The sequence below is a fragment of the Carcharodon carcharias genome, chromosome 12 (genome assembly GCF_017639515.1).
Source record: "Carcharodon carcharias isolate sCarCar2 chromosome 12, sCarCar2.pri, whole genome shotgun sequence".
Lineage (NCBI taxonomy): Eukaryota > Metazoa > Chordata > Chondrichthyes > Lamniformes > Lamnidae > Carcharodon > Carcharodon carcharias.
Window position 1 is genome coordinate 95,499,655 of NC_054478.1, and position 27,169 is coordinate 95,526,823.

General features: G+C 41.2%; 1 protein-coding gene across 2 annotated transcripts in view; it reads right to left on the reverse strand.

Moving 5' to 3' along the window:
- The window catches only part of tfpia (tissue factor pathway inhibitor a), a 40,403-nt gene extending 13,436 nt beyond the window's left edge, over nucleotides 1–26,967 (reverse strand). The window contains exons 1-3 of one of the 2 annotated variants that reach the window (XM_041200142.1): nucleotides 26,740–26,967; nucleotides 17,906–18,106; nucleotides 2,404–2,583 (exon numbers count right to left, since the gene is read on the reverse strand). In XM_041200142.1, coding sequence (XP_041056076.1) covers nucleotides 2,404–2,583; nucleotides 17,906–18,106; nucleotides 26,740–26,812 — 454 coding nt within the window. In that variant the 5' untranslated portion in view covers nucleotides 26,813–26,967. Of the gene's footprint in view, nucleotides 1–2,403; nucleotides 2,584–17,905; nucleotides 18,110–26,739 lie in introns of both variants that reach the window. The other variant, XM_041200141.1, reaches the window with a different exon arrangement.
- Between the last annotated feature and the right edge of the window lie 202 nt (nucleotides 26,968–27,169).

Sequence of the window (27,169 nt, forward strand, 5' to 3'; positions counted from 1 at the left end):
GGTTCACCTCAAAATCCCTCAGAGCCTCTTCCCATCTACAAGGTTCAATGAATAGAATACTGATCGCTAGTCAGGTTAAGTTTAGTTGCAAAAGCACTAATGACATTCAATAAAGCAGTTTACTTCATCGGATTCCCTGCCACTGACACAATGCCTACCCCCTCCATCGTCAACATGCTTTGTCTGCAGTATTTACAGGGTGTACTGTAACACTCACTTCTCTTCCTGCGACTTTTACCATAAAGACAAGAGGAGCAACATCATGGGAGCAGCATACCTAAAAGATCCCCTCCAATTCACACCCTATCTTGATCATTCCCTTTTTATTGCTGGGTCAATATCCTGGAGATCCCGAACAGCATTGCAGGAGCACTCTCACCATAAGGTTTAAAGTTCAAAGAGAAAGCCTACCTCCAGGTTTTTAGGACAATTAAGAATGGAAAATTAATACAGCCGAGTGAAACAAAAGGTGATCACAATCTCAGAATGCTGCTCCTTCGTGCTCAATACAAGGTACCACTGGTGGTACATAGGGGAGGTCTTGTGGTTTTGAGGTGAACCACATACTTCAGAATAATCAGGCCCCTCAACCCATAGCCCTCTACACAGCCCCATTGTTCCCATACCCCCTACGCCCCCCACATTCCCATGGTCTTGTGGCAGAGTGGGTAGCGTCCCTGGCTCTGAGCCAGAAGACTCCAGGTTCAAGTCCCACTCCAGGACTGTATGACCAGGAAGATATGCTCATAATGTGCCAAACAGGTTGTTACTCCTTCCAATACATCTATGGCAGGTGGTAAGAGCAGGAGAGTTTCCTGCTTGATGCAGAGTGGCGGCCCTCAAGCTGTAACCTCTCCTGACACACAGGAAAAACTGGGAACAGACATAAGCACACGCTTTGTCTGCCTTATGTGCCACTAGGCACAGGAGGGAAAGAAGGTGCTACATAACCTCTCATATCTTTCAACTCCATAATACAAGATAATTATGAATGACAAAGAGAAGTACCATTTTCAATTTTTGAAATGCACATTCTTTGTTCTTGACTTCAAAGTTCTTGGCACAAAATTTAGTTGGCTTCTTTAAAACATTTGCTTTGGAGATGTTTTGAGCCCCACCAAAATCTCAATATTGTGAAAGACAGGAGCATAATTGTTAGGTTGGCTCTGACTCACATTACTGTTTTCAAGTGGATGCTATCACTAATAGAAACTGTTTACAAAATACTTAGTCATATTTTTACAAAGAAAAGAGCAGTTCTGTAATTGTGTATAATGTCATTGCAGCTAATTGTGTCTGGTCCTGTTTTCTCTTATGGCGAGGTATTTATTGTGTACTGTGTATTTTACTCTCCCTTTGTCTTATATACAAATGTTGGTGAACAGACTTCCTCCAATGCTGTAACTTTCTCTAAAATAAAAACAGAAAACACTCTGAAGAAGAGTAATACGGACTCAAAACATTAACTCTGTTTCTCTCTCCACAGATGCTGTCAGACCTGCTGAGTTTTTCCAGCATTTTCCGTTTTGATTTCAGATTTCCAGCATCCACAGTATTTTGCTTTTTTACTACTTACTCTGGTAGGTTTTCAAGGAAAGAGGGAGATTTCCTGATTTCCTCAACAACTTAGGGTGCAAGTGAGGCAGGGTATTGCACTCATCCCAATCGCAAAGCCTCTGAAACCTCCTCCCAGAAACTTAACTTGAGTGTCAGGGACAATTCCTTTCATGCCCAGCAATAGGCTTCTCTCACATCAACATTGCACTCCTGCCCACTGGCCAGCTGACGCTTCCCATAAGTTTTGGGTGGGCAGCAGTTAAAATTGCCCAGGCCTTGTTTTACTGTGGACAGGGCAGCTTGCCTTCTGCCTCAGTCCCTGCTGCCCATTCCCTGCCCCAAGTTCAAATTGGGGCAATAAATCTGCATTCTGACGCAACTACTTTTGTTTCACCTGCAATGCATAATTAGTATGAGAGATCAGCATTTCTGGTTGGCAAAGTTGAGGCACCCAATCATGGAGTCTGTCCTAAGAAAAGCAGTTGCAATTTCTACTCAGACATGGTTTGGTTAAATTCATAGTTATATTTATAGCAGATTATCTGGCCATTTATCTCATTGGGGCAATGCTGTGCGTAAATTGGCTGCCACTGTTCTTACATTTTAACAGTAATTGTTCAATTAACTGGAAAGCGCTTTTGAATGTTCTGAGGTAATGAAAGGTGCTTTATAAATGCAAGTTCTTTCTTTCCTACCATCCAAACAAAAAATATAAATATAAAATATTTCAGGAATGTTTATTTGATGTATTATCTCATATCTGTCTAAGCTTTAATATTTTTGAGTATCTCAATCACCAGAAGAGGAAAAACTTGGAGTGAAATGATTCAGGATAAACTCACTTACCTTTTGTTTTGTGGCACACATTTTGACAGTCCTTCGCAGTTCTAAAGTTGTTCAAGTTTCCAAGGCATCCCCCATAAATAAACTCCTCACACTGTTTTGTGAGCTTGTTATAGAAATACCGATAAAAAAGGCCTCGACAAGGTCCACTATCAGCAACCATACGGCAAGGGTTTCTTCGATCTGTTAAATGTGTATATTTTTGTATCATTAATATTGCAAAACAAAAGTTTCAAAGTTTTCTAGTATTGTGTTTACACTCAACTGCACAGTAGCAACCAACAGTAAGGGACATAATCCAGCTGGAGCTATGCACTATTCAATTTGAGTATCTTCATAGCAATTAAACCTTTAGCCAAGTTAACTGCTTTAGACAAGGGCAGCAGATATACCAGAACACCACCACCTGCAAGTTCCCTCCAAGTCACACACCATCCTGACTTAGAAATATATTGTTGCTCTTTCACTGTCACCGAGTTAAAATCCAGAAACTCATTTCTAACAGCCCTGTGGGTGTACCTACACCACATTGACTGTAGTCGTTTGAGAAAGTGGATCACCACCAACTTCTCAAGGGCAACTAGGGATGGGCAATAAATGCTGGCCTTGCAGCAATACACATATCCCAAGAACAAATAAAAGGAAGCGTAAATGCGGACACATCACAGTTCACATTCAGATTATCCACTGCAGACAGGCATAGGTTTCTCAGTTAAATAAAAAAAAATTAATCGCATTTGCCAAAATACATGCTGTTTAAATACAAAAAAGACAAGTTAACATTACTGTCCCATAAGAGGTTTCCTGTGTACACTTTTAAAATGTTTTTGTGTCAAGAGATCACTTGAGACCACAGCAACAACTTGCATTTATAGAGCACATTCCACATAGCAAGAAACAACCTGAGGCACTTGACACAGGGATAAGGGAGAAAAATGGACCTAAAGATTATTTGAACAAATGGGATCTAAGAAGGGCCTTAAAAGACGGCAGGGAGATGGAGAGACAGAGGGTTTTTTTCATTCTTTCATGGGATCTGGGCTTCGCTGGCTGGGCCAGCATTTATTGCCCATCCCTAACTGCCCTTGAGAAGGTGCTGCTGAGCTGCCTTCTTGAACCGCTGCAGTCCATGTGGTGTAGGTACACCCACAGTGTTGTTAGGAAGGGGGTTCCAGGATCCAGTGACAGGGAAGAAATGGAAATATAGTTCCAAGTCAGGATGGTGTGTGATTTGAAGGGGTACTTCCAGGTGGTGGTGCTCCAAATGGATCTGCTGCCCTGGTCCTTCAAGGTGGTACAGGTCACAGTTTTGGATAATGCTGTTGAAGGAGGCTTGGCAAGTTGCTGCATTGTACACACTGCTGTCACTGTGCGCTGGTGGTGGAGGGAGTGAATATTTAAAGTGGTGGATGGAGTGGTGATCAAGTGGGCTGTTTTGTCAAGCTTCTTGAATGTTGTTGGAGCTGCAATTATCCAGACAAGCGAAGAGTATTTCATCACACTCCTGACTTATGCATTGTCGATAGTGGACAGCCTCTGGGAGTCGGGACGTGAGTTACTTGTCAAGGAATTCCCAGCCTCTGACCTACATACATAGAAACATATGAACATAGAACAGGAGTAGGTCACTCAGCCCCTCAAACCTGCTCTACCAATAAGATAATGGCTGATCTGATTGTCATCTCCCGCTTATCCCCAATAACCTATCACTCCCTTTTTTATCAAAAATCTATCTAGCTCTGCCTTAAAAATATTCAAAAACTCTGCATCCACCACCTTTTGAGGAAAAGAGCGCCAAAGGCTCATGACCCTCTAAAAGAAAATGTTTTTCCTCATCTCTGTTTTAAATAAACAACCCCTTATTTTTAAACGGTGACCCTTAGTTTTAGATTCTCCCACAAGAGGAAGCATCCTCTACTCATCCACTCTGTCAAGACCCCTCAGGATCTTAAAGGTTTCTTGTAGTGACAGTATTTATATGGATGATCCAGTTACTTTTCTAGTCAATGGTAACTCCCGGGGCGTTAATGGGTGGGGATTCGGCAATGGTAATACCCTTGAATGTCATGCGGAGATGGCTAAATTCTCTCTTGGTGGAGATGGTCACTACCCAGTACTTACATCACACAAATGTTACTTTCTACTTAAGAGTCTAAGCCTGAATATTGCTCAGGTGTTTCTGCATTTGGATATGGGCAGCATTAGAAAGCATGAGGCATGACCGCCAGTCATGGGATAAAAGCTTCTGCATTTGTCATCATGCTTTCATGTATGTTACAAGTAATCAATTATATTGAATCTATAGATTGGTTCTTTTACCATTCACCTTATATTGGTCTCCTCTGGTTTTGCCAATGGGCAGTTTCTCTCCACCTACACTGTCCATCCTCTAGTTTATATTATCTCTCCTCGTGCTACCTATCAAAATGTATCACTTCATATTTCTCTGCATTAAAGTGCACCTGCCATCTATCTGCCCATTCAACTAACCTGTCAATGTCTGTGTGAAGTCTATCAGAATCCTCCTCACAGTTCCCAATACATAAAAATTGTGTGTCATCTGCAAATTTTGAAATTACCTAGAAAGTATGTTAACATCGGATGGAAAATGTGACCAAGAAATAAGACGAAGGGTTGGAATGGCCAAAATGCATTTCCAAAAATAGAAAAGATTGTGATCAACTCAAAATTAGCCATGAAAACAAAGTTAAGAATCCTGCAATGCTACATCACACCAGTTCTGACATAGGGAATTGAGTGTTGGATGATCAGTGAAGCAATGCAGAGAAGAATTGAAGTTGCAGAGCTGTGGTTAGTGAGATGAATAATGAAGATATCTTGGACAAGTTACATTACCAATGAACAAGTGCTAGTAAAACCTGGGACCAAAAGAACTCTGCAGACCAAGATCAGGAAGTTCTTGGGCATATAATAAGAAATCATGATTTAGGAAGTCTGATGCTGATGGGAAAGCTTAATGGCAAAAGAGATCAAGGTAGCCTCGCAAACTGGATGAATGTGCCCCCAACAAAGAAGGTGCATGCCTCCAGAGCAAGATTAACATGGAGCTCAATGCCCTCTCAGATCATGGTACCTGGATAAAGAGACACCAAAATCTAGATCATTAACATATATATAAAGGCAGTGGTCCTCATACCAACCTCTGGGGACTCTCGCTGTATACTTTCCTCCAGTCTGAAAAACAACAGTTCACCACTACTCTCTGCTTCCAGTCACTCATCCAACTTCTATCCATGCTGCCTCTGTCCGTTTTATTCCATGAACTTAAATTTTGCTGCCATGTCGATAATGTAGCACTTTATCAAATGCCTTTGAGAAGTCCATACACACATCAACCACATTACTCTCATCAACTGTCTCAGTTATCTCATCAAAAAACTCAACCAAGTTAGTTAAATACAATTTTCCCTTAACAAATCCATGCTGGCTTTCCTTAATTAATCTACACTTGTCCAGCTGACTGTTAATCTTTTCCTGGAATATTGGGCGAATATAAATAGCCTCCCCCGAGGTGAGTTTGGAGGCAGAAGACATTCAATCGGGTGGTAGGGTGACAAATGGGGACACCATCACCTTCTCGCTTCCGCCCCAATTAAGTCCTGTGTGGGAAGGCTGATGGATGACCTTCCTGCCCAGATGCCAACTGAAACATTTACGTGGGCAATTAATGCCCTTTTAAGGGCCTCATCCGCTGCTGCTGGTATTCAACTAGTAGCGGGTAGAGCAGTTGCCATGTGGGCAGCCCAAAAAGCAAACCCTGTTGGAGTTGCCTCAGGCTCCCAGTGGCAGGAGGAGAGCTGCTGAGAGCACACCTCCCTCCAGCACCCACTCTGGCCTTAGAGGGACTGCACCCACCTGGTTCCATTCTCATCTATCTAATCGAAGTCAGGGTATCACTTGCAATGGCTTCTCTTTCTGCTCAGGCACTTTTGTCTCTGGTGTCTCACAAGGATTTATCCTTGATCACCCCCACTCCACCTGCCCCCCTCCTATTTCTCACCTACTTTGGCAACATCATCCAAAAACACAGCATTAATTTCAACATGTACACTAAGTTCACCGACACCTCTCTCAACTCCTCCACTTTTACTAAATGATCAGGTTGCTTATCTAACATCCAGCATTGGACGAGCAAAAATTTCCTCCAATTCAATGTTAGGAAGACCAAACTATTGTCTTCAGCCCCATCACAAAATGCAAACCCTAACAACAGAGGCTCAACCAGACTATCTGTAACCTTAGTGCCATACTTGATCCTGAGATAAGCTTCCAACCACATGTCTGTTCCATCCCTAAAATAGCCTATTTCTACTTCCATAACATTACCTGCCTCTGCTTCTGCCTCAGCCATCTGCAGCTGAAACCCTGATCCATGCTTTTGATATCTCTAAACTTGAGGTCATCCAAAATTCTGCTTCCTAAGTCCTAGCTCACACTAAGTCCCATTCATCCACCACCCCTGTGCTTGCTGATCTACACTGAGACAATGCTTGACCAGGAGTCAATTTTAAAATTGTCATCCTTGTTTTCAGGTCCCTCCATGGCCTCTCCCCTGCCTTATTTCTGTAATCTCCTCTAGCACCACAACCTCCTGAGATATATACTGCACTCCTCTAATTCTGGCTACTTGAGCAGCCACAATTTTAATTGTTCTATTGCTGCCTTTAGCTGTCGAGGGCCTAAAAAATTCCCTTCCTAAGCCTGTCTATCTCTTTCTTCCTTTGAGACACTCATTAAAGTTATCTGTTTGCCCAAGCTTTTAGTCATCAGCCCTAGTATTTCCTTATGTAGCTCGGTGTCAAATTTTGCTTTATAAGGCTCCTATGAAGTGCCTTGAGGCATTTTAGTGCATTAAAGTTGCTATATAAATAATTGCCATTATTGTTATTGTGGAGACTTAGGGGAGAATTTTCTCTCTGTCGGGGGGTTGGGCGGGAGTGGGCAGGTGCACAGCCAATTGGCTGTGCGCTGCCATTTTATGTGGGTGGGCCAATTAAGGCCCGGCCAGTGTGATGCATACCTGGAAGCACTGAGCACTCCCTGTGCAGGTGGGTCAGGGCCTGCACTATTTCACGCAGAAAGAGTGCAGAAATCTCCCTGAGATCAGTTTCAGTTTCAAACATTTTAATAAAGAGAAAAAAAAATTAGGACATGTCCTCTCATGTGAAAGTGTCACATGAGCTGACACATGTCCATGAATTTTAATGAAAATCTTCGTTTCACTTATAAATTATTCATGAAACTTCATCCTGCCCGGGGATGAGGTTTCATGAAAAATGTGAAGGTCGCCGGGGCTCTTAAGGTTGGAAGGGCAACTATGTTAAGTGATTTAGTTAGTTTTTAAATGGCCTTTAATAGGTCTTTGACAGATCGGCGGGTGCGCAGACAACTCCGGTGCGCGCCCGCTAAACTGAAAATCGGAATGACGCGCAGTGACTTCAGGACACATCATTTTACACATCGGCGAGCGGGCCCCACCCTCAATCAGCAAGCTGAAGATTCTGGCCTTATAAACAGCATGATTTGCTATGCTGGTTCTCACTTACTTACTTCCTGTTATAAAGAAGACAAAACAAAACAAATCTGCCACAGTGGTTCTCTCTCACTTCAGGTACCATGCCTACAAGGGTTACATAGACCAAAAGCTGAGAGTGAATGTTCCTAGGATCTTAAGGCTGTGTTCCATTGCACTTTTAGATATTGAGCAAGAATCCGAGCAAATGGAATCTGCATCAGGAAAGAATTAGAGATGTTCGTATGTACCATAATGGTTTTAGTCACTAAATCATTAGAGACTCAACACAAACCAGCGATCGATGCCTTTACCAGTAACCATTAGGAAATCAGGAAGGGCAGTTAACTCATGTCTAAAGAGCAGGCCATGTCACTTTTGACTCAGCCTGTCTTTAATAACAAGTCTAGTCCAGCACCAAATGCATAGGTGTAATGTGAAGTGTCAATTTTTAAAAAAAATCAATTCAGTGAATGGAAAGCTACTGGAGTAATTATGAATACTTGGGTGATAATGAGAATTAACAATGAATCTGTACGTGGCATAATCTTAACCAACCCAGTGAATGATTTCAACTTATTCATTCTCATTGCTTCAGTACTCAGCATATTCCCAAGAAAATTAATGTCAGTGTAATGATATCATTCAACTAACAAGGAAACAATTAGCAAAGTGTTTTCTAACTATGCATGAAAGTCAACAAAAATATTTTTTACTTGTGTTCCTGTGTCTGCTGAAGTTTGTCCAACAAATTATACTTCATACAATTCAAGTTTAAATTGATAAAACTGTAGCCATAGCAATAATAAAAATGAAAAGGCACTGTAACTAAACTAAAAGAAACTACGGGAGTGCAGTTTAATGTCTTTTCTGAAAAGAGCACCTCTGGCAGTGCAGCATTCCTTGAGTAATGCTTGGACAATCAACCTACATTTTGTAGTCAAGTATCTGGGGTGGGACTTGAACCCACAAGCTTCTTGGTCAGAGACCACTGAACCACAGCTGACACATATGACAGCAATAACTAAATGTCTGGGAACACTGTCTAAGCCAATAATTTGCTTTTCATCCTACCTGTTCCAAGTGGCATTACTTCAGTTCCATACAGGCATTGCAGTTGCAACATGAACACTGGAATTAACTATCATCTGCATCACCTCCCCTGACCCGTGTTTCATCTTTAGCTGTGCAACTTTTCCACAGTTCTACAGGAAGTTATGAAATTCCATTGCCAGGAATTCCTAGGGGATCATCCACAGAACACATTGTAATTTCAATATAAGATAATCAGAGACCCCATTTATGCCATGTAAATGGGCTTTCTGCCAATTTTCCCACTGTAGTTATGGCAGCAATCAGTAGAAGCCTTGAGGAAATGCAGCTACTGTCCTATTTGCAGTGGCTAGATAGAGTTAAAGATTGGTCCGATCAATGGAAGTGATCAGTACCCCTGAACCGGAGAAAATATCTAATTTGTATCTATAATGGAAGGGCCATTGAACAAACAATAGCTAATAGAAATCAGTTTGAATTTGTTAGTACAAGCCCAGTTAAAATTTCACATGATACATATGTTCAAATTTTATGACTGAAGCATGATGGATCTTAGAGTCTTTTTAGCTCTATTGTTTAGCCATATAGTCAGTGACATATTTATTAGTTTTTAAGTTACATCGCAACCGCTATATCAGTAATGCAAGCTGAATTTATGCTCTCAATAATGTACAGCCCTTGATGAATAGTATAAATGATTTTGAGATTTCAATGAAGCAGCGTTGGCTAGCTACTAACTCAGTGAAAAGTACACTGTGCAGATTGGCCTCAGTGCTCTAGGATCAGCTTTTGTCAATAATTAGAGGGAGCACTCACTACAGCTTTGGTTTTGTACAGGGAGTTAGTCTAATGGACAATGTAGGAATCTGGATAGCAATTCAAATATAAACTACTTAGAAGTCAATGGGGACTAAATTTGATAGCCCACCCCCCCATCCACCCCCCACCCACCCCACCAAAGTGACTGCCAGGATCATGATGTGCAATTAACCCATGTCCATTGCCTTTATCACAGGCAGCACACCTACTTTGTACTGCCTGCTGTTTTAAATTAGACCAGCGCCCTGCCAGCATTACATACAGCGTCAGTTACAAACATACGAATTAGGAGCAGGAGTAGGCCAAAGGTCCCTCAAGTCTGCTCCGCCATTCCATAAGATCATGGCTAATCTGATTTTAACTTCACCTTCCTGCCTACTCCCGATAACCTTTCACCCCCTAGCTTATCAAGAATCTATCTACCTCTGCCTTATTCAAGGACTCAGCCTCAGCCGCCTTTTGAGGACGGGAATCCCAAAGTCTCACAACCCTCTGAGAAAAAAAATCCTCAACTCTGTCCTAAATGGGTGACTCCATATTTTGAAACAGTGAATTTGAGTTCTAGATTTGCCCACAACAGGAAACATCCTTTCCACATTCACCCTGGCAAGTTCCTTCAGGATCATATTTGTTTCAATCAAGTCACCTCACACTTTTCTAAACTCCAGTGGATACAAGCCTAGCCTGTACAGCATTTCCTCATAGGACAACCCACGAATTCCAGGTATTAATTTAGTAAACCTTTGAACTGCTTCTAATGCATTTATATCTTTCCTTAAATAAGGAGACCAATACTATACACAGTACTCCAGATGTGGTCTCACCAATGCCCTGTAAAATAAGCATTAACCTGCCTACTCTTGTATTCCCCTTGCAATAAATAATAATATTCTATTAGCTTTGCTAATTACTTTCTGCAGCTGCATAGTAACTTTTTGCAATTCATGAACTAGGACGCCCAGATTCCTCTGCATCTCAGAGCTCTGCAATCTCTCACCGTTTAGATAATATGCCTCTTCTTTTATTTATCCTGCCAAAATGGGCAACCTCACATTTTCTTTCATTCTCCTCCATTCGTCAGATATTTGCCCACTCACCTAACCTATATATATCCTTTCGTTGTCTCCTTATGTCCTCTTCACAACTTACTTTCCTACCTATCTTCATCAGCAAACTTAGCAACCATTTCATCTGTCCCTTCATCCAAATCATTTATATAAATTGTAAAGAATTGAGGCCCCAGCATTGGTCCGTATGGTACACCACTCATCACATCCTGCCAACCAGAAAATAAGCCATTTATGCCAACTCTCTATTTCCTGTTAGCTAGCCAATCTTCCATCCATGCCCACAATGTTAGCCCCTATACCATGAGCTATTATTTTCTGCAATAAGCTTTGATGAGGCACATTATCAAATGCCTTCTGAAAATCTAAGTACAGTACATACACCGGTTTCCCATTATCCACAGCACTTGTTACTTCTTCAAAGGACTCCAATAAATTGGTTAAACATATTTCCCTTTCAAAAAGCCTTGTTGACTCTGCCTGATTCCCTTGAATTTATCTGACTGTCCTATTATAATGTCTTTAATAATAGCTTCTAACATTTCCCTTTGACAGATGTTAAGCTAACTGACCTACAGTTTCCTGCTTTCTGTCTCCCTCCCTTTTTGAAGGAGTTACATTAGTTACATAGGCCGGGATTTTCCGGCCCTGTCGTGGGTGAGGCGGCGCCCCAGCCAGAAGTCCATTGACTTGCGATGGGGCCAGAAGATCGCAGTGGCGGGCAGATGCGGAAAATCCCACTGATATTCTTTGAATATATGTTAACAGGGAGACCGATGCCTGCTAAAAGACCGATGTTCAAAATTAGTCAATGATAAGGACAAATGTTAGATCTGCCTCACTCAGGATTCTTCAGTGACCTCTGCAGCCACCAAGATCAGGAAAATGTCAAACATTCTGTTGACAAAATTCTTTCCTATGGAGCAAAGAGGAGTAGAACCATTCCCTTGACACAACAGATGTCAAAACCAAGCCCTCCTCCGCCACCCCTCATCCCAGAGTCTCTTTCAATCCTCTCACCTGGAGCTTACCGGAGAACCACTGCTGCTAAGGCAGACTGCACTAAGTTGACATTTCCCACTGGAGCAAATGGATTGAGGAGGTGTGCCTAGTGCCAGCAGCTAGGCTTGAGTTTCTCTTGGCCCTTGTACCTTGTGTTTTGGGCACACAAACTGGTCATGCAGCGCCTAGACTGGACCTGAAAACAATCCAGGCATATTTTTATTCCTGCAACTTTCTAACCATGATGAATCTTTCTTTTGTATCTGAATGGTAGTGAATGGCTGCTCTTGACAAAGCCTGTCTTTTTACATCAACTCTAAACTATGGTCAAAATTCGAGGTATGTATACATTGGGGAAAAAGAGAACTGCTGATTGAAACATGAAATCATAATGTAACATGAACTGGATAATACTGAATACTTGGGTGAGAAAATAATTAACTATTAATATTCATGTGGTCTTATTTCAATAAGTATGGTGCATGGTTTCAATCTTTGCAAATCAGTGCTCCCCATATTCAGCGAATTATTTCCCCTGACAAATAATGTCAGTGTAACAAAATTAATAAGGCAAGGAAGAGGAAAATTATTTATAACTGCTAGCTCAAAAGCGTTCACATCATTTTAGAGGATAATATTCATACATATATATTCAAAAGTTATCTTTTGGGTTTGAGAAAGATACCCTAAAAGTATGCAATAAACCCAGCTAGTTATTAGTTTGTGCACGCTGCTCTGTGTTATCTATGTAAAGTTATTGGCTTCTCTTTCAGGCTTACAGCTGCAATGTATTTTGGTTGCCAAAATTTAAGCCATGCAGTTGAAAAGTTTAGTCATTGTGTCACAAATCAAATTGTTTTGCTCTACCAAACTCATGAAACAAAAGAAGAATTTTCAGTTCCTGAACTTGTTGCCATGGGTTCCAGAGTTTACGTTGATTCAGCCTCTCATGTTATTCACATGCCCCACACTATAACTTCCAACGTTATTGTCCTGATTCAATAATGTCTGTTAGCAGGGAGAAAGAAAATGGTCAGCAGAAACAAGTTAGCAGCTGCTGCTTCTCCAGGAAGGGTATTGCTAGCCTGAAATGATCAGTAATATTTGTAAATGACTCAAAACTGTTCAGTCAAACAAAAATGCTTTCAGGCAAAGAAAACCTTACAAGTATGACAAGATTTCAAGCAAAGTGTGTATAACATGAGCTAATCCAAAGAAAGAAAAAAAGATTAGTGACAATTTCCCTATGGTGATAAGCTGAATGGCCTCTTTACTTAAAAACAAATTTCAATCATTGTAGTATGTTTATATATCTCAATGTCATGTGGTATGTGACCAGAAACATCTGAAGTCCAAAATAATAAATTGGAAAAATTGGGCTTTTTAATTTCATACAATGATTCCAAATGCCTTGGTGTAACTGCTACACTTGACTGATGGGTTAGTCATGTAAGGCAGGAAACATCTGACATATTTAGTAATGAGTCCCCAAAACTGTTGTCTGCAATGAAGCGAGGACAAGTTGTCTTGCATCCAGCTAAAAGAAGCAATTTGAGAGATAGACAGCTGCTCTATTGTGACATTAATGGATTTAAGATGGGCTGAACATGATATCTGTGGTTTGGTTTTTACCATCAATATTGTAAATGCTGGATTGGCTAACATCAATAATGCTTTTGTCGATAACCCAATGGCAATATTTAATGTTTAACTTCCAGTCCATTTCCTAGGTCTTCTGCTCTTGAAAATACTAAGAGAATATATGCAAAAGTATATTTTGCTGATGCAAGTATAGAAGTAGCCACAGCATCGATATTATAACAAAAATTCATCTTCTGAAAGCCCTTGTCTGGCTGGTGACAACATATGGCTGTGAAAGCTGGACCATCAGGAAGGGTGACAAGGCTTGAATATGAGCATTTGAAATCAAAGGACTCAGACAGATGTTCTGTGCATCACGGACGGTCAAACAGGCAAATGAGTGACTGCTCAAGAAAGCTGGTGTTAAGCAGAACTTGTTTGAGGCAGTAATATCAAGAAAGCTCACATATATTTGGACATGTGATGCAAGCAGGAGTGGAGCATTTGGGAAAAAAAGGTAATGCAAGGAAAAACACTAGGGGCAGGATTTTACCCATGTCAGGCGGCTCGGCAGGTGCGGACAGGGGTGGTTGGGAAGTCGACTGCTGCCTGCGATCAAGGCCGGAAGGTGATTTCACGCTGGTGGGCCAATTAAAGTCCGCCCAGCGTGAAACACGAGATTCAGCGCTCAGCCCTGCCTGTGTGGGTGAGGGGGAGTGCATGCGGGGCGAACGCAAACTTCGCACATGTGCGTGAGCATCATTTGCAAATCTCCCTGAGGCACAGAGCTGCCTCAGGGAGATGAACAGAGTTTTTTTTAAATGAAGTATTTCATAAATGTTATAAAACATGTCCCCGCTCATGTGACTCTGTCACATGAGCAGGGACATGTTATTAATGAAAAATTCAAGTTTTTATTTTAATTTTATCTGCTTTTGGAAACCTCATCCCACCCATGGATGAGGTTTCCAAAAGCTTTTTGTCTGCCCGTCAACTGTGAGGTTGGACAGGCAGTGAAAAATTTATTTTAATTGACTTTTTCATCGGCTTAATAGGGCTTTAAATTGTCAACGGGCATGCTGCCGACACCGGTGCTCACCCACCAACCGAAATATTGCATGAATGCACAATGGCATCAGGTCGGGTGTGCGCCCGCCCAATGAACTAGAAATTTTAGCCCTGGAAAATGTACATAAGGAAGACCCAAATTGGCATGGATTAATAATATCAGAAGATGGACTGACCTCTCTATGGGACAGGCAATGAGGGCAGCAGAATATAGAAATCAGTGGAGAAAGATTGTTCATTGTGCGGCTAACCCACAGAATGAGGGCGAATGAAAGACAGACAGAAGCAAGTTGCAGAGTGCGGGGGCAGTTCACGCAGTTGACCAGATGGCTAATATATGGTTCAGAATAACACCAAGGGCTTGATTCACATTCCAGCTGAGGTAGACTTGGCCTCCTCGCCCAGTCCATGACAAACCACCACTGACAAAAGCTACCAAGAAAACAGGACTGGATGAAGCATCTGCAGGCAATGAGCCAAGGAAGGGGGAATTCTTTGGGAAGGAAAGCCAAGACTTTCCTTGTTTGGCCAGCAAACCAAATTTTCCGACATCCAAAGGGCTTCCACACCCTTCTATCTAGCTCTCATCATGATTCAGCCTTGTGGGAAGGCTGCAGCTACTTCCTTGCTCAAGCAGATGATAAAATGCCATTGAATGAGGGTTCCATAACAGGGCCCTGATTGGCATAAACTTATAAGTCTGCTGTGGCTTTTGGTGGGGCCTCACTTGACTGCAAAGCCCTGCAAGTTAATGTTGGAGAAAGTAGGAAAGCTGAGTTCCAAGTAGATAACTACCATCCTATGCCTGGTTTCCACAGGCAGTTAGGGTTATAATTGACTATTTTCTGTGTTCCATAGAAAGAATCATTTTTCTGATATATTGGCCCAGAATTCACTTCGGCAGGGTATCTAACAATATCCACTGTCAGTCAGACTTGCCCTTGCATGTTTAGGTTTCTAGCTTGTGTGGTGTGTCTCTGAATGTGTGAGCTGATAACATTGCAGTGAGGGAAACTGGGTATCTGGGAGCTGACTGACTAGGACAAGCAACAGTATATGCCCCTAACCATCAGTTTGAAGAATGCTGAAACTAACAGTGCAAGGACTGAGGAGGATGTGTAAGTTAGAGAAGGTGAATTCAACATTAAATCACATACAGGTATCCCCTGATTAAAGTGCATTCAAATGGCATGTTTTCATTTTACAACAGTTTGCAAATTTACCCAAATCGTGCTGCCTCCATTTTCATCTTAGCGCTGTTACTGTTACAACTGGGCATGCTCAGTCTGTTTTTTAAAGACACTGCCCCTTCTCTCGCCACCGAGAGAGGGATGCGGTGAACAGGAGGGAGTGAGGGGAATGAAGCGAGAGGGGCGCGAAGCAGCAAACAGAAGCTCAGGAAGCAGAGAGTGGGAGGTAAGTAGAAAGAATAGTAAGATAGTAAGAGCAGTAAGGAGAAAGAGGTTTTTTGTGCCAGTTAGGTTCCTGGCAGCTAATAGGTTTTTAATAAAAAAATTACAAGTCAGGAATGTAACCCATCCTTATTACATGCTTTCTTATGGGAAAGTGATTTTCATTTAGCACATTTTTACTTAGCATGCCATTTCTTAGGAGTGCTAAACAAGGGATAGCTGTACTGAAAACAAAATAGAGAGATAGATAGAAACATTGGAGTGAAAGAGGAAAATAAGGACAAGAAGGAAAAGACAAAAAAAAGAAAATTTCATCTTTTTAAACTCTCCAACAACAATTAAAACCTGAAGAAAATGGGACCCTACACTTGTATTGGTTAATTTTCAGTGCCAGGGAGACTGTTAGGTTGTAATTAATACTTACCACATTGTTAAAAGGGTACTTACATTAGAATGGATGCGACATAGTTCTCTGTAGTGAGTTTAGTTCGTATCTACCATTCAAATACAGCAACTTCATACTGTCAGACAACCAATGTCAATGGTGAGACAGACAAACATGATGCCATTTTCGCAAAGCTATTGGTGGAATGGCACAATTTAGATAGCAACCCTTGGATATACGTGTTTAGCTGCACATCTGCCACTCATCTGAAGTTGTTGCATCATTTGTACATGAATACCAGAGAGTATCTTTAGTTTCATCATTATTTTGACAGAAAACTCTGGCCCATTACTTAATACTTCCTCACATACCACAAAATCATAGATTGGATGTTGTGATAGGAGTGATGATGAAGCTAATCAGACAGCAAATTCTGTGACCAACATGCACAGTTAATCATAGTAATCAGGAAGCTGCTGTCCAAGATGCCCTGGTCCTCTGGAAAATTCTGAAAGTAGCATTTCACCTTTTGACTCACCATCTGAATACATTGAATGGTGTGAAGTTGCAGGACTTGCCTGATATATATGAAATAAACATGTCAGAAAATGTCCATTTCAGTGTAAGTATCCATTTAATAGCATGCTAAATTTTAATTATTGCCAAACAACCTTCCTTAAAATTAACTTACACTGTGGAGCTTCAATCCTTAGTTTCTTAATTATTGTTGCTGATTTTTTTTAAAAAGTTGATTTTTCTCTAAGTTTTTCTTTCTGTCTCTATTCTCTCACTCTTTTAACCCAATCTTTCCTTCTCTTTATTTTGCTCTCAGTATCATATTTGCATCGAATTCAATATTCTAATCAAGGTCAGTCTTTTTGTGGCTCATTAATATTCTTCAGTCTGAGATACACAGTTGTTTACCCTGTTCACACAGATCCCAGATGCCCTGCTGAGGGTGCTGTGCTTCTTGGAAGGTTGCCTGACAGAAACTCACAGTGTAAAAACCCCGAGAAAGTCTACAGGCAAGCAAAACAGCTAGCTGGCACTTGTCATTCACCACTGACTGCAAAATCAGACCAATAAATTTTATACTTTTTTATTCATTCATGGGACGTGGGCATCGCTGGCTAGGCCATTACTTATTGCCCATCAGTACCATCCCTAATTGTCTTTGGTGGTGGTGAGCTGCCTTCTTGAACTGCTGCAGTCCATGTGCGGGTCCACCAATAGTGCTATTAGGAAAAGATTTCCAGGATTTTGACCCAGCAACAATGAAGGAAGAATGACATCATTCCAAATCAGGATGTTGTGTGGCTTGGAGGGGAACTTACAGGTGGTGTGTTCCCATGCATCTGCTGTTCTTGCCCTTCTAGGTGGTAGAGGTTGCGGGTTTGGAATGTACTGTCGAAGGAGCCTTGGCGAGTTGCTGCAGTGCATCTTGTAGATGGTACACACTGCTGCCACTGTACATCGGTGACGGAGGGAGTGAATGTTGAAGGTGGTGGATGACCATCTATTTTTTATTTCCAGTTCCAAGGAAGTGTGTGTTATATTCGAACAATTATAAGTTTAATGAGCTTACCCTTTACTTTACACTTTGCCAGACATTCTTTCTTGGTTTCAAAGTTGTTTTCATTTCCACCACATCCCCCATAAATAAATTCTTCACATTTTCGAGTGAATAAGTTGTAGAAAAATCTTCTGTTTAAAGCTTTGCAGCGCCCACCATCAGCTTTAAGTGTGCATATTTCATGGCCATACGGCAAATCCATGAGCATGTGATCTGCTTCAGGAAAAGGCAGTGTTATTATTGGACTTAAATAAATTGAATATTAATTTCAAGTGTAAGTTCCATTTGGTCATGTTTTTCACCTAAGATTATGTGTTAAATGTTGTTCGAGTTTTCGTTCTTTTGTGTTTGATTTGATTTCTAAAACATGAAGAAAACCTCCCACCACTGAAAATGCCATTTTTGTCAATTATGGGCATTGTAAATCAGGTCTAACCTGATCCCACACAATTCTGGTAACTGATGCCTGCTATTACTGCAATAACTTGTTGTTGAGACGCCTACCAACTTCAAAATGGTGCAATTTATTTTCCCTATTTCCAGATTAATGCCAGTATAAATAGAGCTTAACTCTTAACCAGCTGAATCAACCAGAAAGCATGTGCTTAAATACAACAAATGAAGTGTTGCACATTTTTAGTGCTGGAATATGGAAACTTAAGAAGCACTAAAGGTTTTTACCATGTCTGATCACAATGTTGACACAGTTGTAGGTACAAACTTGTCTTTTAAATTGCAGGCTACAAATCTGGACAACTTCAAACGTGTTACAATATTTCAAAATAATTTAAAATTTAGTTATTTTAAAATTGCAAACACTTACAAAGTTCTTTTTACAGTTCAAAGATAAAGAATGTGGACTTTCCTTTAAAGAGAATGGCTTGCATTCATATATTTATTACAGTGGTGATAGCATTTTGAGATCATAGAAATATACACCACAGAAGGATGCCATTCAGCCCATCATGCCTTGTTGGCCTTTGAACGAACTATCCTAATTAGCCCCACTCCCTTGCTCTTTCCCCATTGCCCTAATTTTTTCCTTTGCAAGTATTTATCCAATTCCCTTTTGAAGGTTACTACTGAATCTGCTTTCAGCATCATTAGAAGCAATGCATTCCAGATCAAAGCAAGTTGCAGAGTTAAAAAAAGGCATCTTACACTTAATTTGTTCATGTGATGAGGGCATCACTGGCTAGGCCAGCGTTTATTGCCCTTGTTCAGAGGGCATTTTTAAGAGTCAAACACATTTCTGTGGGTCTGGAGGCACATGTAGGCCAGACCAGGCGAGGACAGCAGATTTCCTTCCCTAAAGGACACTAGTGAACTAGATGGGTTTTTATGACATTTGCCTATGGTTTCATGGCTATCATTAGACTTTTAAATCCAGATATTTACTGAATTCAAATTCCATCATCTGGCATGGTGGAGCATAACCCTGGGTCTCTGGATTACCAGTCCAATGACAATACCACTACGTCACTGCCTACTCTAATGTTACTCTATTGATGAGAGCTGGGCCCTAGAAATCTCCCTAAACTATTGAGGAGGCAGCATTAAATTCAATGTCAATCTGAGAGCAATACAGTCCAAGTGTGGCTTATCTCAATCAAATTATTAGTAGCTCAACTGAAGTATCCTTAAACCAGTGACGCTCCCTTGAGAGCTGCTATAAACTGTCTCGGGTTACAGTGTGAGGACTAAGATAAATATATTTATTTACAAGAATATCACAGTTTAATACACTTAATATACTTACCACAGTTACAAAAATTAAAAATGATCAGATATGGGATTCCCCCCATTCTTAAAGAATGCAAGCTTTCAGTTCTGCAACTTACTCATTATAACCAAAACCTGTCAACAGCGTATTAATCAACAGCTAAGCTATCATAAAATCATACTGGAGATATCTATTCAACAAACCACAACCATGTCAATCTAGGTTTATGGGATGTAGAACATTCAGAAAGTCCTTCAGCTTTGTCACATGACAAATGAAATGAGTCATTCTTCCAGGTTTCTCTATACTTTCTGAATGAAATACAGGCAGCAAGCCAATAATTCAGAACAACTCAGAGGTAACTGTATTCACTGCAATTTTCCACATCTTAAACAAATGTTAAAGTTGTCTACCTTCTGGTAGGCTTGATGTAAGGTTGGAAATTGCTTGCTGTAAGGTTGGAGACAAACCCATTTAAGTTTTAAGGGAAAGAGAAAATTAATCTTGAAAATAATGAATTGCTTAAGTTTAAAAGTCACCAACTGAGAGAAGAGTCTCAAGACCAGAAATGATTTGATATTTATGACTACCAATTTTCTTCTTTTTTCTGATTGGTTAGTGACAACCTATCCATATTTTTATTTCAGTGCAGGGAGGGAGGTCATTTTCTAACTTCAAAAATGCCCTAAAGTGCAAGACACACTATTATAATGGAATTCAGAAATCCTGATTGTCCAACTTTAAACAGTGGTCTTACATTCTAATGAATGTACTACAACTGTTTGTATTCTAAAAATATGTTCACACATGACGCAATAATATCACAAAGGCATATTAATTTAAGATCTCTTGTGCTTGGATTCCACCTGTATCAGCTCCGATGTGCTAAATCTAAATAAGAAATGAGAAAAGCTTGAGAAATACGGCATTTTTTATCATCTCAGGATATCCCAAAGCGTTTAAAGCCAATGAAGTATTTCTCAAGTGTAGTCACTGGGCAGCATCTTCCCCCTGTCCGGGGGGTTGTGCGGGAGTGGGCGGGTTCCTGATCGGTGCCCCCAGACGGGTGCGCGCCGCCATTTTACATGATGTCCACCCGGAAGCGTGTGCAGGCGGGGAGAGATTTCCTGAGCCGGGAGGCAAAGTGCTGCTTCAGGGAAATCAGAATTACTTTTAAAAAGGTAGTAAAGGATAAGAAAAATTTTATTGACATGTCCACTCATGTGACACTGTCAGTTACTTTTATTAAAAATGTAACACAAATTTTAAATCCCTCCCCGCCCATGGATGAGGTTTCATGCTTTTTCTGAAGGCCGCCTGGGCTCCTCGCCTGCCCGGCAACCTTAAGGTTGGATGGGCAGGTCCATTAATCATTTTAATTACTATTTTAATGGCCTTAATAGGCCGTTGACAGATCAGCGGGTGTGCAGCTGCACGTGAACCGAACTGAAAATCTAAATGACGCAGGGTGACGTTGGTTCGCATGCCCGATGTCACCCTGTGTCATTTTATACATCGGCAAGCGTTCCCCACCCCCCCCCCAACTCATCGACTGGGAAACGCTGCCCACTGTTGCAATGCACTTCTCCATTAAAGTACAAAATTATAACAGCAGAATTTAAGATGCTCATGTATGTTTGTTAAGTTGGCAAAACTGATTACAGAGATTTAGGGCCAGATTTTTGCAGAGGCTGACTGACACTCTTATAAGGTGGTAAGAAGAGCTGTATTTTTCAAAGCAGATTTTTGAATTGATGTTTTCTTTTCATCAGCATTTCAAGAGATACCATTGTTATAATATGGCTCGCTGGCTCTGTACCTAGTGCATACTAGGTGAATAGGCATGGAAAAGGGTGTTTGGAGGGGACATGAGAAGTCAGTGGGTGGGTGAGGAAGTATGAGGCCTGAGGGCCTAACAGCCTTTAATACAACCCAGACAACCAAGGCGAGCCTTCTAACCAGCCAACCTCAACACTCACACGCCTCTGTGGCCACATCTAACTGTTTCTGAGGTCAGGGGTCCCAACTCAATCCTGCCCCCACCTTCCCAGTGCGAAAAGAGTCTCAGCGGGGGCCATTTCTATGGAGACAGGTATTCCCAGTCAGGAACTTTCCCGACTCAAACTTCCTGCCTCGATGGCAAACATCCAGCCCTTCGTCTACGTAAAACCAACTGACATAAATTGGCAGAATTCATCCTGCTTCTCTGAATTACTCAAACTGAACAGAGTGTGGGTCACAGTGAATCCCATATTTTGCATAGTTGACATTCAATAAATGTAGATGGATTGTGTATGTTGATTACAGCATGTAGCATGTATGATTCATAGTTGGAAAAACTAGAATAACTCAATTTATCAACCATCCCATTCCTTTTTCCAATCAATATGGCATTGCTGCTGTACAGCATGTAAGACTGTAGCAATGCTTAACGGAATACAAATCCTTCACTGCTTCACTAAGAAAATACCTGACACATCTGTGAAAATGATTAAAGTCCTTTGTAAGCAAAAATTTATTCTACCTGTTCTTACGTTTGTGCGAAAAATTACATCACCGCAATGGCCAACATTAGATTCTCATCCTTGTTTTCAGAGTGCAACGACAGCAGCCAAAAAAAAATCATTTGGGTTTTCCGAAAATGTTAAAATCTTCCAAGACAGCATACCTTTAAACTGAATAATATATAACCCAAAAATGCAAGGCAAATGTTAGCTTTTACCAGCTGTACCTCATTATTCCTTGGACTTCTTTATAATAATTCAAGGTTACTTTCTAGGCATTGATGCAATGTTAACTCAGGAAGAAATATTCCTGCAACAGAATCACAAAATCTTTATAGTGCAGGTGGCCATTCAGTCTATCGAGTCTGCAATGGCTCTCTGAAAGAGCATTCCACCTAGTCCCACTCCCCTGTCTCATCCCCGTAACCTCACATGTTCTTTCTTTTCAGATAGCAATCCAAATCCCTTTTGAATACCTCGATGCAGCCTGCCTCCACTACCTCTCAGGAAGTTCGTTCCAGACACCAAACATCTTTTGGGTGAAAAAAGTTTCCTCAGATCACTTTTGCCCCTCTGGATCTTGAATATCTCTATTAAGTCTCTTTTCAGTCTTCTTTTTTCCAAGGAAAACAGTCCCAACCTCTCCAATCTATCCTCATGTCTACAGTTCTTTATCCAGGGAATCATTCTTGTGAATCTCCTCTGTACTCTGCACTGCACGAATTTACCAAGGCTCCTTAGACAGCACCTTCCAAACCCATGGCTACTACCATCTAGAAGGGCAAGAGTAGCAGATAGATAGGAACAGCACTACCTGGATGTTCCCCTCCAAGTTACTCACTGTCCTGGCTTGGAAATATATCACCGTTCCTTCACTACTGTTGGGTCAAAATCCTGGAATTCTCTTCCCAACAGCATTGTGGGTGTACCTACACCACATGGACTGCAGTGGTTCAAGACAGCAGCTCACCACCACCTTCTCAAGCACAACTAGGGATGGGCAATAAATACTAGCCCAGCCAGCAAAGCCTACATCCCGTGAATTAATAAAAAAAAACTCTCTCCAATGCCTTCAGATCCTTCTTCAAGTATGCTGCCCAGAACTGAGTGCAGCACTCCAGATGAGGCCAAACTAGTGTCTTATACAAGTTCAACTTGACCTTCTTACTCTTGTAGTCAACACCACTATTAATAAAGCCTAAGATACCATCCCAGAAGTAAAAAACAGTAAAAACTGGGAAATAAGAATACTGGTCCAAACTGGTCTTGTATAACTTAAAATAGATCACCAGTAAAAACCAGGAAATAAGAATACTGGTCCGAACTCGACTCGTATACCTTAAAATAAAACAGCAGTAAAAACTGGGAAATTGGTCCGAATCATTTTTCCTTCTGGGATATGCTTTATTAACTGCTCTCTCAACATGCCCTGCCATCTTCAATAGCTTATTTACATATACACTGAGGTCCCGCTGTTCCTGCGCCTATTTTAGAGTTTCTCCATTTATTTTACACTGCCTCTCCATATTCTTCATGCCAAAATGAATCACCTCACACTTCTCCGCATTGAACTTCAGCGGCTAATTGTCTGCCCAATCCATCAACATGTCTATGTCCTTTTGAAGTTCAAGACTATCCACGTCACAGGTGACAATGTTTCAAATCTTCATATCTTCTGCAAATTTTGAAATCATGCCCTGAACACCACAGTATATGATTCCTCTATTCAAATTAACTATACTCCCATAAACCAAATTATTATATAGGAGCTACATATTCCTTGACATCAAGAAACACTTGCGTAAAATTTATCATCTTCCACAAGTTTCAGCGCCAACCACTTTGCCCTTGGGATCAGCAATTCAATATTTCACTGAAAGAACAAAGAAAGTATATTTTAAAATTAAGGGTAGTAAGCTCATTGCTACTGCTAACAAATAGGGTGATAACTTCCGAGCTCCAGGGCAGTGTAACTGGGGCCAACTCCAAAGGATGTGCTGGGGAACCCCACTCCCCAGAATTTCCCGGACCATTAAGGACCATTGAAAAATGCAATTTAAATCGCAAACTTCAGATGCTTCCAACTGTGTTACGTTAGCACTTACCCAGAAAAGGTTAGCAGAGTTAAAACCACTTCTAGCTTCTGGATCACTATTGTAATGACACACACCGACCCCCCCCATGGGACTCCCCCCAACCCCAGAAACCCCTGACATCACCCCTGTCCCTAGGCCCAACCCATCACCGACTGCCTGACCACTCCCCCCAACCCCCCAGACGGTCTGATCCCACCCTCCCATTGCCCAACATCCCGATTCTCCCCCTGACTGTCTAATCTTCCCCCGACTGTCCGATCTCCCAGCCCCTTCTACCTGGCTGTCCGATCCCCACCCTCCCAACTGCCTGGATATCCTCCCTCATCCAAATTCTAACCACTTACCTGAAAAACCTACCTTCTTCCTGGCTTGAAAGGGGCCAGACCTTTAAACTTACCTGATTTACGGCAGCCAGTACTGTAAAAAAGGGGGCATGGCCTCCTTCCATCTGATTCTACAGTGCTCAACTGAAGGCTTCAGGAGCACACTGCCCTATACAGTTCTCAACCAGCCTCAGTTGGAAAGTTGGGCAAGACGGGATTGAGAAGATTTCCAGGTGAGAAAGAAGGAGCAGAGTGGCAATCAGCCTTCCCTTTTCTAGATAAAAGAGACCCAGCTTATTAAGCCTTTCCTTTCACTTATAACCTTTCAATTTCAGTGTCATCTTTTTTGCACCTTCACCAATGCCTTTACATCTTTATTGTAATATGGAGACCAGAACTAAATGTGGTCTAACCAAGGTTCCGTGCAAGTTTGACGTAACCTCTCAGCTTTTGAATTCTATTCATTTAGAAAAGAACCACAGTGCTTTTTTTGCAATCTTAAGGCTCTGTTCACCTTCATTCCTATTTTTAATCATTTGCAGATCTGTTGCCTTAGTTTCCTTTGCTCCTCTACCACATTCAAATTTTTATTTTCCAAGGAATAAGAGCTTCAGTTGCTCCTCTTACCAAAATGCACAATCTCACACTTAACTATATTGAAATTAATTACACGTCTATTCTGCAGATTTGTTATGGTCTTCTGTACTTTGTCAGCCTTCCACGGTAGTAACTATACTGCCCCAACCCCACAGCAAATATATTTAAATGTTTCATTGAGCAAATAGGGTGGGATGATGATGATGTCACTGCACTCATTATCCAGAGGCCCAGACTAATGCTCTGGGGCAAGGTTTAAAACCCCACCATGGTAGCTGGTGGAATTTAAATTCAATTAGTAAAAATCTGGAATATAAAGTTAGTCTCAGCAATGGTGACCATGACAACTACCAATGATTGTTGTAAAAACCCATATAGTTCAATAATGTCCTTTGGGGAAGGAAATCTGCTGTCCTTACCTGGTCAGACCTACATTTGGCTCCAGACTTACAGCAAGTGGTTGACTCAACTGCCCTCTGAAATGGCCTAGCAAACCTCTCAGCTCAAAGACAATTAGGGATGGGCAACAAATGCAGGCCTTGCCAGCAATGCCCACATCCCACAAAAGAATTTTTAAAAATCATTAATCAAATTGATAAATTTTACAGGTTGAAAATATATTTTAAAAAGTATGCACATCTGTACAAAATACAAAGATTTAATTAGATTATAGTTATTTGTATTTATTTACAAGATCAGAGGCAAAAAAAATCTATCATAGTCACTAAAGGAGCTATCAGCAACTTGTTCAGTTACTTCTGCAGAGCTACACTACTGGAAATTGTTCACTGATATATCCTACATTACAAGAGTGACTAAATTTTGAAGAACTTTATTGGCTGTAAAGTGCCTAGGGATATTCTGAGATAATAAAAAGTGCTACCGTCTTTATTTAGTTTTCTTTTCATTTTGCACGTCAGTGAGATTAAAAATCAAAAGCATATAGTAACAACTGTACAATTGAGTTCTAAGTGTAAAGTATTGCACTGATGTTACTCAGTTAATCCATCATATAGTGGCACTTTTATTATATTCCACCAGAACCCACAGATTATGGGTTGTGCTAACTTGTAAGCCACGGCCATTTTCTTACAGGTCCATATGCTCAGTTAATGGTTATAGGTCAGTGGGAAGGTCAGTTGTTCAAACCTTTAATAAAAACAGAACATTCTGCAAATATTCAGCATGTCAGGCAGCACCTGTGGAGAGAGAAGCAGAGTTAACGTTTGGATTACTCTTTCGAAGGGCCATCAACTTGAACCCTTAACTCTGTTTCCCTCTCCACAGATGCTGCCTGAGCTGCTGCCATTTTCAGTTTGTATTTCAGATTTCCAGCATCTGCAGCATTTTGCTTTTGGATCAGCTGCTTAGACTCCACCCTGTGTGCACCAGTGTCCTACTATTTCTCCTGCATACTCGCACCCCGCACGTCCTATATATCCATCACTCCTGCTCAAAACAGCACCAGCCAAAAACTCCCTGGTGAAACTGCTTACACGTTTCAGAACACTCGGTGCGATGAGTCGTTCATACTGATTAACTGCGCGAGTTTGGTCCAAGTCAACAACCCTTGATTCCCCAAACAGTATTTACTAGTCTTTACCTGGTGCCTGGGCAATTGATGTGCCGTCCACAACGAGCAGCAGCACAGTCACTTTCAGCAGGGTGAAGAACATGATGGATTAAGAACAGGGCTGCGCTGAAGCTGCCCACGATCACCTCGGAGAGATTTGCTGGAAGTCGGTGGCGATCCTCTCCACTCCCCTTGTTCTGTTCTTGCTCTCGAAGTTCACTGAAGTAAGATCCCACCTACTTCCGGCTGCTGGATGACTCCACGCTATGAAGTCTGGCTGTTACTCCGTCTCTATCCAAACAAAACCCAGAGCTTTGTCACATCCTGTGATACATACAGTCATCATTACAGGCGAACGTAACACCAAGACCTGTCATCGATTAGTGTCCCTTAATACTAGTCAATAAAGAGCAACGCAAGTTAAGTATGAAAGTTTTTATCAGGGCAGGGTAATTCTGTT